The 11,126-nt window shown below is 52.6% G+C and overlaps 1 protein-coding gene across 1 annotated transcript; it reads left to right on the top strand.

Annotated features, from left to right (window-relative positions):
* Nucleotides 1-4,155: 4,155 nt before the first annotated feature.
* Nucleotides 4,156-4,977, top strand: OLIG1 (oligodendrocyte transcription factor 1; the record flags this gene model as incomplete). The annotated part of the gene is made up of 1 exon (XM_080696249.1): nt 4,156-4,977. One exon carries the CDS (start codon nt 4,156-4,158, stop codon nt 4,975-4,977), a length of 822 nt encoding a protein of 273 aa, XP_080552375.1.
* Nucleotides 4,978-11,126: the final 6,149 nt, after the last annotated feature.

Here is an 11,126-nt window from a genome sequence, read left to right as displayed (position 1 = left end):
GTGAGTGCCAAATCCTGTGCCCATGCCGGGTCCATACGGCCACCCGGAGCTCTCTTCTGGGACCCTCCACTGTAACACTTAAGTGCACACTGACCAGGGTGGGGGCATCTTGGAGGGAGAAGCAGGATCCGTGTTTCCATCCCTTTGATTGCTGGACGCCCCTGCCTGTGGGCGGGACGCGTGCAGGGTGCAGCCAGGCAGTTCTAACTGGACTTCAGCTCCTCGTCTTCATTTACTTCCTCTTCCCGGGGGTGGCACAAAGCCCCAGGGCCCCTGCTGAGGGTGTGGGCAGAGGAGGGGGTCTGAAGGAGACCTGACCAGGGCCTGCCCCTGATGGAGCAGCTCGGCGCCTGGATAGAGGGGTCCCAGAGCAAGGAGAGGCCCTGCCAGGGCTGGAGTAGGATCCCGGGGACCCGCTCTCCAGGATCATGGCTGGAATCCATCAGTTTGTCCACACTGGCTGGGCCTAGCTGGTCCAGCTAGTCTCCATGCCCTCCTTGTCAGAGGCTCCCCCTGAGCCTCGTGGAATCCTGGTCTAACCAGAAAGAATTCAGGAAGCCAGGCACTGGTGGGGCAGCTCTGCTTCTCCTGCAATCTACCACCCCCGGGAGACAGTTTGATCCTGTACAGCTAGCACTGGGTATGTCCAACTACACAGGTTCCATAAAAACCAGGGGCAGAAGTATCTACAAAAGATTGAGACAGGAGGATCACAGTTCGAGGACAGCCTCCGCTACTTAAGTGAGACCCTTTGCAATTCAGTGAGCCCCTGTTTCAAAATAAAGAATAAAAAATATAGGGCTGGGGGTGTAGTGTGGAGGTAGAATGCCCCTGGGTTCCATCCCCAGTACAGAAAAAAAAAAAAAAAGATGCATTGAAAGGTAATGGCTTTAACAGAGGGTAAAACGATGACTGAGGTGTTGAACTTCGTTGCTTAACATTTCCAAGGATAGTTCCTTGGTCCCTCTCTCTCCTCCCTGCCTGGCATGGTTCTGCTGGGGAATCCAGCCCCTTCTTACCAATCTCCTTCTCTCTCCTTAGTGAAGCCCACATTACCATACCATGTCAGGTCTGGACCCTCCAGGGATCAGCTTCTTCCCCTTTCTACAAGGCCTCCAAGAAATTCTTGGATGAGAGCACTGTGGGAGGTCGTATATTTCCAGGGATAAATCAAGGGGTGATTTCAGACCCACCCTTAGATGTCTCCTGGCCACCGTGGAGTTGCCATGCAGTGGGACTGAGCGTTGGAAAGATGCAGAAATAAACAGGGGATCTTTGCCCTCCAAACCATCCTAGCCCAAGGCAGAGGTGGAGTCCACGGAAGACCACCCAGGTTCTGGAGAAATGCCATCTGTGATGGGCATAGCATGGTGCCAGGAGGAAGTGGTCAAGGCTGAGAAGAAAGCAGCGTTGGGGCTGAAGCCGAGGCCCCATCAGTGTTAAAGGAGCAGGGGGGTCGGAACCTATGGAGCCGAGTATCAAACAAAGCAGCCTGGGAGCCTGCAAGTGCCACCAGTCTCCTAGAGCAGAGACCCCTTCCCAGGGCACAGGAACTTCCACAGAGGGAGCTCTCTTCTTTGTGATGCCTTCCAGATCAGCACCACCCAGTAGGAGTTCCTGCCGTCGTGGTAATGTGCTACCTGCGCTGCCTGGTACATCGCTCTTAGCCACCTGTCAGTATGCATCAGAGGGCAACTGCGGAGCCAATCGGGAGCTCTAATCTTATTTTAACTCATTTATATAGAAATAGCCACTAGCCATGGGTGGCTGCTGGCTATCATATTGGATGGTAGAGAATTAGATACAGAAGGACTCTTCGCCAGGAGTTTTGCATGTTGTCACAATCTAGTGACGAGCTGCGGCAGTGTGTATGTACAGGGGTGGGGCAAGCATGGTACACGGCCACCAACTAATGCCAGTGTATTTGGCGATGAGAAAGATTTGGTCCCACCCCCTCCCCAACCCAGAGGAGGGTTTGGAGCCTTTGTTTTGCCTTGTTTCTGATAAGAGGCCAGCTCTTGACTGAGCTCTGCTTAAGCAAGAGCCAAGGCACTGATAAGATGAGCAAACATCCTTAAGGGGGCCTGTGGGGAACCCCACTGCAAAGGCTCCTAGTCCCCAGAGGCTTTTAAAAAAATTTATTGGTGCATTGTAGTCATACATCTTACTGGGATAAAAGATGGTGGAGGCATACATGCACACATCACTCAATTAGCCCTTACCCAGTTCCTGCCCCATCCTTCCCCCTCCCTCCTTCCCATGCTTGGCTCAGTGATTGACATGTTTGTTTAAGTACATCGTGTGCTTTAGAGAGCTTCCCTCTTCCCCTCCCATCCCCTCAGGTCGCCTTATTTGCTCCTCTATAGGGTATCCTTCTTCATCTACAGTTCCTCCTGTTACCATTTCTCCCGAGCTTTCGCATATTAGGGAAAACATTCGATTTCTTACTTTATTTATTTTGTGGTACTGGGAGTGGAACCCAAGAGCTTTTCTACCTCCAGGCTACACTCCCAGACTTATTTTATACTTTATTTGGAAACAGGGCCTCACTAAGTAGCTGAGGCTGGCTTGGAACCTGTGCTATCCTCCTGTCTCAGTCTCCCAAGCGCTGGGATTACAGGCGTGTGCCACCACGCCTGGCCCGATTTCTTATCTTTTTGTGACTGACTAACCTCACTTAGGAGACTTTTTGAGTCAAAGGGATGGGAGTGGGGGGACCAGGGAGCAACTATCCCCAATCCTCTATCTTTTTTTTGGGGGGGGGGTGACTGGGGTTCCTGGAAACCCTTCTACCTCCGGGTTATACTCCCAGACCTATTTTATATATTTTTTAAAATTTGGAAACAGGGTCTCTTAAACCAGCGAGGCTGGCTTCGAACCAGCACGATCCTCCTGTCTCTGCCTCCCAAGCATGGGGATTACAAGCGTGTGCCACCACGCCCGGCCTAATCCTCTTTTAGCCCCATAATTTAGTCTCTGAACCAAGCAAGAAATGTGTGAATGTGTGAGTGTGTGTGTGTGTGTGTGTGTGTGTGTGTGTGTGTTTACTGATGATTAAACCCAGGGGTATTCTATCTCCCAGCTATACACATAGCCTTTTTTATATTTTGCTTTGAAGCAGGGTCTCACTAGGTTATTGAGAGTCTTGCTAAGTTGCTGAGGCTGGTGTTGAACATACCATCAATCATCCTCTCTCGACCTTGCAGGTACTGGGTTCATAATTATGTGCCAACATACCTGGCCGAATCGAATATTTTACATAAAACCACATTACAACCATATCCATAGCAGCCTATTTGCAATAGCCAAAAAGTGGAAGCCATCATCTGTGGATGAATGGATAAACAAAAGGTGGTCAGTAGAGAAAACAGAATGTATTCCTCAGCATTGAAAAAGAAAGGAAATTCAGATACAGGCTACAACATGGATGGCTACACTAAGTGAAATAAGCCAGTCACTAAAAGCCAAACCCTGTGTGATTCCACTCACATGGCGGTCCTAACACAGAACAAATTCTAAAGATAGCGCCAGAAGGGTGCTTGCCAGGATTTCAAAGTGGGGAGCGGGGAATTCTTTTGAGGGCTATAGAATTTCAGTTTTGCGAGATAAAAGAGCTTTGGAGATTAGGTGGCACCACAACTGTGAAAATAGATACACTGTTCCTCCAGCACTGAACTAGGCTCTTAGAAATAACTAAGATGCGTTGGGTCATGAATACTTGACCACAAATTTTAAACGACTTGTACTTATTTAAAAATAAAAGGCAGAGGCGAGGTGAAAGGAGGCAAAGGACTTGTAGCCTAATCGACACCCCCAGTCCCCTTCCAACAGCCGCGCTTCACCCAAAGGCGCCCTCCCCTCGCTCAACTCCCGGCGGGGCGGCGCTCACAATAACCTCCTCGAGCGGTGCCAGCCGCACCTCCGCGCCGGCCGAGGCGCAGCAGCCAATGAGCACACGCCTGCGCCCGGCCTCGCGCCCCGATTGGCTGCGCCCCCCAACCGCGGTCCCCGCAGGTTCCCAAGCCGGGTTTAAAGGGTCGGGCGGGCGCCGCCGGGCATCCCACCCGCGCGCAGGTCCGCGGGGAGGGGCGGGCTGCGGACCGGCCCACCCGGGGCGTTCCTGGAGGGCGCGCTCGGCCGCCCCACGCCCCCCAGATGTACTATGCAGTTTCCCAGGCGCGCGTGAACGCGGTCCCCGCGACCATGCTGCGACCACAGCGGCCTGGAGACGTACAGCTCGGGGCCTCCCTGTATGAGCTGGTGGGCTACCGGCAGCCGTCCTCCTCCTCCTCCTCCTCTTCCTCCTCCTCCTCCTCCTCCTCCTCCTCCTCCTCCTCCACGACGGCACCCCTGCTCCCCAAGGCTGCGCGCGAGAAGCCAGAGGCCCCGGCCGACCCTCCGGGCCACGGGCCGGGGTCCGGAGCGCACGGGGCCGGCGGCGGCCGGGCGGACGCCAAGGAGGAGCAGCAGCTGCTGCTGCGGCGCAAAATCAACAGCCGCGAGCGGAAGCGCATGCAGGACCTGAACCTGGCCATGGACGCGCTGCGCGAGGTCATCCTGCCCTACTCGGCGGCGCACTGCCAGGGCGCGCCGGGCCGCAAGCTCTCCAAGATCGCCACGCTGCTGCTCGCCCGCAACTACATCCTGCTGCTGGGCAGCTCGCTGCAGGAGCTGCGCCGCGCGCTGGGCGAGGGCGCGGGGCCCGCCGCGCCGCGCCTGCTGCTGGCCGGCCTGCCCCTGCTGGCCGCGGCGCCCGGCTCCGTGCTGCTGGCCCCCGGCGCCGTGGGGCCCCCGGACGCGCTGCGCCCCGCCAAGTACCTGTCCCTGGCGCTCGACGAGCCGCCGTGCGGCCAGTTCGCGCTCCCCGGCGGCGGCGCGGGCGGCCCCGGGCTCTGCACCTGCGCCGTGTGCAAGTTCCCGCACCTGGTCCCCGCCGGCCTGGGCCTGGCGGCCATGCAGGCTCAGTTCTCCAAGTGATGGCCGGCCTGGGCCTGGGCCTGGGCCTGGGCCTGGGTGTGGCCCGGCCTCCAGCCGCCCGGCTTCTCTGCGCCCGGGAGCCTGGTCCGAGCCTGGAGGGCATCTCCAAGTCTTTGCGCCCAGGAAGAGACTGTGGGGCGCCTCGGTCCGCACCCCGACTCCGGGAAAGTTAAAGTGACCCGAGTGGACGTTCCGAGGGGGCGGAGGGCGGCTTGGGGTCCTAAGGTCGATTTCACCTGCTTGGGGGGGGGGGTGAGCTGAGCTGAGCGCGTCCCTGCCCTGGCCCTGCGCGTCCCCGTCCCTGTCTGGAGCTGAGCGCTTCGCTGGGGGTTAGCAGCCCAGCGGCCGGCTCGGGTCGCTCTGGGTGCGAGGGGGTGGGGGGGCGAGCGCGCCCTCCCCGGAGCCGGCCTCTCCCAGCCGCGCGGGCCGGGGGGGAGATCTTTTTCTTTTCTTGGACCAGCACCTACAACCAGGTTGTCCCCGCCAGTCCACGCCGGGCCAACAGAGGATGTCGGACCGCAGAGGCCAGGAGAGGCCAGTTGGTCTGTGTGGACCTTGGGGCGTCGCGGGATGGCGGGGCATCGGGGTGGGGGAGTCGGTCGGCTCTCGTCGCCCAGCTGCTGCAAAGCTGTTTTTGAGACTCCGTGTTTTTGTAGCGGGGAGTTTATGCTCTTAAATCCCGAGGTCTTCTTAGAAAAAGTAGAACTCCAGAACTACCCTTCGTCTCCCCTTCCCCCCAAGGTAGTGTAATTTAGGACTGAGCGTCTTTAAAAGCAAAAAACCAGCCGCCCTTCACGCCACCGGATTTACTAAAATAGGTAACACGACTTTTCGCAGTCGCTCGCCTCGGATGCTCGCTAATTAACGTTCTCATTAAAGACGCGGAGGACCGAGCCCGAGCCGCCCGCAGCGCGGACCCAGCGGCGGGGCCTCCTTTCCCAGCCGTCGCCGGGCAGGCCCCGCGTCCTCCCTCCAAACGCTTTGCCCGGGAGATCTACGAGGATCGCCGACCATCTCGATTCGTTGCGGTGTTAACACATGACCCGAGAGAATTTTATGATCGTTCAGCGCTTGCCTTGATTTTTTTTTCCAATTTGTTAAAGGTTTTTAGTTGTTGGTAGTGGCCACAATTTAACGGACATTTTATTTTACCTCTAACCTTATTCCCTTGAGCTGTACAGAATCAACAAAATAAAACATTTGAAGTCGGATTTTTACATTTTTTCTCTTCTACTTAGTTTAAAAAAAAAAGTCCCTGTATCTCAGTGGCTTAGAACCTCAGGATGAAAGTTGGTAGTTAAAGCACTACAATTTAACGTTTTATTATTTTCTATTTTTAAATTTATTTATTTATTTATTTATTTATTTTGCAGTACTGGGGATGAAACCCAGGGGCATTGTACCTCTGAGCCACACCCCCAGCCCTAATTTTCAGTCCTTTTTTTTTTTTTTTTGCGGGTCTGGGGCATTCAACCTCCGAGTTACACCCCCTGCCCTATTTTTTTATTCTTTATTTTGACTGTGAAACAGGGTCTCACTGAGTTGTGAAGGTCCCTTGCTAAGTAGCAGAAGCTGCCCACTAACCGGTATCCTCCTGTCTCAGCTTCCCGAATGCTGGGATTACAAGCTTGTGCCACAGCACCTGGCGCAGGACTACATTTTTAAAACCTGACTTTCTGCATTGTAAGAACACACTCAGTGGGCAGCCTGGTTCAAGTTCAGGCAAAGGCAGGAAACCTGAGCACTGTAGTGCAGGCAAGCAGAGAGGTGGGTCCCAGCAGGGAGGAGCTGCTTCCAGCAAGTATACTTCTCTTAAGCAGGGAGGGCATGGTGGTGCACCTTGTAATCCCAGTAAGGCCCTCGGAAACTCAGTGAGACCCTGTTCCAAAAAATAAAAGACTAAAAGATAGGACTGGGGGTGTAGCTTGGAGGTAGAATACCCCTGAGTTCCATCCCCAGTACCAAAAACAAAAACCAAAAAAAAAAACAGAGAGAGAGAGAGAGAGAGAGAGAGAGAGAGAGAGAGAGATACCCTACAGTTAGCATAATTTTTTTTAAATCTCGTCTTTCTCAGAAACCCTCCTTTTCTGTATTAGTGAACAAAAGCAAATACCGTCATACAGATAAGCGCATCCTCCATTTCCAGCAGTTGAAATAAGGTTGGAGTTGTCTCCTGGGAAATTATGACTTTGGGCATCATTAATTCTCCTAAGAGGAGAAGAAGGCTCTTTTGTTCAGCTGGTGATGTTAAGCATTTGGGATGTTGGCTTGCTCGCCGCAATATTTAAAGATTTCGTAGTTGTTAATAAATCCAACCAACCGCTGGGGAGTGGAGGAGTTCTACGTCCCCTTTAACCAGAGAAATGTTAAGGAAACTCCAGTGGATGGGGCTTAATGTTACCTGTATGACATTACAGAAGCTGTGTGCACTCTGGGGACACAGGCAGAGGGGATGCTGAGAAGATGGGGTCCTGCTTACCCCGCGGGCTGTGTCTGTGATGCCTCAGGCAGAGCATGGGGGCAAAGTGTCCCTGCATACCCACCGGTGCCAGGGCAGAGTGAATCGTTTTTCCCACACTCTGCCTTCGACTTTTATAATAAGTCCATTTGAATTTCAGCCTTCTGTATCTTCCATGCCTGTTTCTGCATACCTTGCATCTTGACGAGGGATGGAAGGGGAAGCAAAATCCACTGACTAAACAGAAATCAAATCAGTTTCTTCAGGCAAAGTGGCACACACTAGTAAATCCAGCGCTTGGGAGGCTGAGACAGGAGGATCGCAGGTTCGAGGGCAGCCTCAGCAACCTAGGGAGACCCTATTTCAAAACAAAATAAATAAATAAATAAACAAATAAATAAATAAAATAAGAAGGGCTGGGGAGTGTAGCTTGGAGGTATAATTCCCAGTACCACCAATAAATAAATAAGTAAACAAATATATAAAAGAGACAATCCAACTCCAGAATCTTAGTCCAACTTCGCTGTCCTTCCAAAAACCATTTCTAAAAGCAGAAATCTGCAGAGCGGAAGAGGGGTGGGTGGTGACGGATGTTATCTCTCTTCCTCCATTGGAGCAAACGCTTGGGAAGGAACTACCGTATGTGATTATTATTTAACTGAGAAAATCACACCCTAACATGATTTCCACAATGCCGAAGATTTATTAATTTAACAAGAATATACTGGGCTGTTTTGGGTGCTATCAAAATGCTTAAGTGAGCCCTGCATGGTGGCGCACGCTTGCAATCCCAGCATTCGGGAGGCTGAGACCGGAGGATTGCGGTTCACAGACAGCCTCAACTAATTAGTGAGGCCCGCTGCAACTTAGTGAGACCCTGTTTCAAAAAAAAAAAGAAATACAAAATAGTACAGAGGATGTAGCTCAGAGGCTGAATACCCCTGGGTTCCGTCCCTAGACGCCCCCCACACACACACACACAATACTTAAGTGATCTGCTTGATTGTAGCATCTTATTGGCCCTTGTGCCGAGCAAAATTAGCAGACTTTCTCCATGTAGGGAGCTTAATTCTACAAAGGTGCGTCCATAGGCATTGCAAGATGCTCACTAGGATGAAACAAAGGTAATTACTTATGGTGTCAGCGATGCAAAGATGGACTTCTCATCATATCTACAGCCATGTCACCTATAAGCACAAGGTTGAGGCTCAGATACATGTTGGAGAGCACAGATGGGGTTGCTTTTTTGAAACCTGCAGTGCTACATGACCCCAGCAAGAGGACCCATCTCGCTTGATTTTAGCTCAAGTAGGCTTTATACAGGAGTAAATTTAAGCTGGTCTTTGAAGGGGACAAGAGGGCAGAGAGGGCCTTAAGCAGGCTCTTTGAGAAAGGTTTCTTAAGCTTCAGAAGTACATGGAGAAAAAAACCTATATATGGTTTGCTGAAGAAAAAAAAAAGTATCTGCATCCAGCCTACCACCAATGTGCACTCCTAGCAATTAAAGTGAGCAGAACCCAGAAGGGGTACCACACAGGCAGGCCCTGAGATACCATGTCGGTGTATGTGTTGGAGGCCAGGCAAGCAGTCAGAAAACAGCACATTACATGCACTACAGGATTTACGTAGCCCACAGTGATGGTCTACTTACAGATGTGCTCCTCTAAGGGAAACTGATTACACCAGGAATGAAAAATAAATCTTGCAAAACAGAGAACTTAGAAGGTAAGTGGTTTCTTCCCCCAAAAAAGGCTCCACCCTGAGCATGGAAAATATTTCACTCTACTGAAGTTCAGATGAGGAACACCAGCACTTCCATGTTGCCCATCTAGGTCTGAGTTGTTTTCTTTTTTTTTATTGGTGCATTATATCCATACATCATATTGGGGTAAAAAACTTGTGTGTAGAGACATGCACACATCACTGATTTAAGGTGTGCAGGGGAGGCTGCCTACAAGTTGGCAGCTGAGACTCAGAGACCAGACCAGTAACTAGACCTCCTAGGACCTTCTACTGTTGATAAAGGAAGCCAGCCAGAAGAAGGGCTGTCTTCTTTGCCAGCCAAGGATATTTCATGAACAAGGTGCTGAGAGCACGGTCATGCTTGGGAAGAGCTGACAGTGGATACTTTGGTTAACAGTGGTGCAAATGAATTGGGCGGGAGAGGGAATTACTCCAAAGTCATCCGCTTTGCTTTCCAATACCCCTTTCTCCCTTCTGTACACGCAGCTAGTCAATAAGCTCGCCACATTCATTGCAGTGGGCTCACGAAGCCACACATTGACAAATGTCTCATTTCTGTAAGCTGTGAACTCACTCTCAGCAGAATTTAATTGTGGTGAAATCATTTGAAGTATTTTCAAGCCACGGTGTGAAATAGAGTAGTGACACGTTCTTCAAGACCCACACACACGATCCAGTCTCGTGGTTTATAGAGAGACGTTGCAAATTAATTTCTAGGGCAGCCCCCAGGCTGTCGCTTGTAACTAAGCCCAGCATAAAAGATGAAGTGTCTGCGCAGAAATCGAGCCACATTTTTTTCTGCCATCACGGGATTAACAGCTCCATCGGAAAGCTTTCTCCTTTGCCTCTGTGTGTATTGACAGGCCAGGCTCCGAGTTCAGGAGAGCAGCTCAGTATTCCAAGTGTGCAAATACCACAGACTGATGATACCCAGGGAGGAAAGCCCCAGGACTGAAAGCCCCAGGACTGAAAACATGGGGCACACATGTCTCCTTCACGCTCGGCCTTCTACAGTGAGCCACTGCCCAGGACAAGGCCACAGGTGCCAATCCATGTATCGGAGTCCCACACAATGCCAGCAGGGCAAGGGAACTTAGCCATCACCCGTGTCCCTCCTGTCCACTGACCAAGGCCACACAGATAGTGAGGCAGGCGTGCCGGGGACTCGCACCTGTTTTGAGGTGACAAAAAGCAGCTTCCTTGGTTTGTCCCATTTGGGAGAGGAAACAGGAGGTCCCCACCCCTGGCTCCACAATTTCTGGCCTCCTGGGACATCTTTGACCTCTGACCTTATCAGCCTCTCTGTGCAGCCTGGATCTGGCCTGTGCGTAGCTCCATCCCTTGCCAGCCAACCTGGCTGCAGGTAAGTCACCTGAACTTTCTCCAGTAGCCTGGCGCCCCAGCCCAGAGGGAGGCCCAGACTAGTGACAGGGAGCGGCCCAGGCGGGAGCAAACCCTGTGAGAGCCTCTGGTGTGACATGTGTGTCCTTAGGAGATCAGAAAGCAACCTGCAGACAGCAGAAAGGCAGACAGCTCACAGGTGGGGCGGCGCGGCCCAGCAGCTAAGGCACAGCGCAGGGGGCGTCCTATGGCAGCCCACGGGTTTTCATGGAGGTGGTAAATGCACTGGCCTCTGCCCAATCCCATTTTCTCAACATGGTACCATCTTTCGCCAAGAGTCTTTCATGGAAGGGAGTGATTCTCTAAGAGTGATTCGCAGCAGCAGCTGGAGCCCAGGACAGAAGGCTGGTGTGTCCAACCTCCACCTGGACCCGTATCTGGCTGACACAGGTCAGACGTAGGCGCTGGGGCCCGGGACAGAAGGCTGGTGTGTCCAACCTCCACCTGGACCCGTATCTGGCTGACACAGGTCAGACGTAGGCGCTGGGGCCCGGGACAGACTCTCAACGTGGAGCCCAGCCTTGGGATCCAAGAAGAGCGGTCGTGT

This window comes from Muscardinus avellanarius (assembly GCF_963383645.1).
Source record: "Muscardinus avellanarius genome assembly, chromosome: 5".
NCBI lineage: Eukaryota > Metazoa > Chordata > Mammalia > Rodentia > Gliridae > Muscardinus > Muscardinus avellanarius.
The sequence above is the reverse complement of the archived record's forward strand: the minus strand, read 5'-3'. Positions and strand labels throughout refer to the sequence as shown.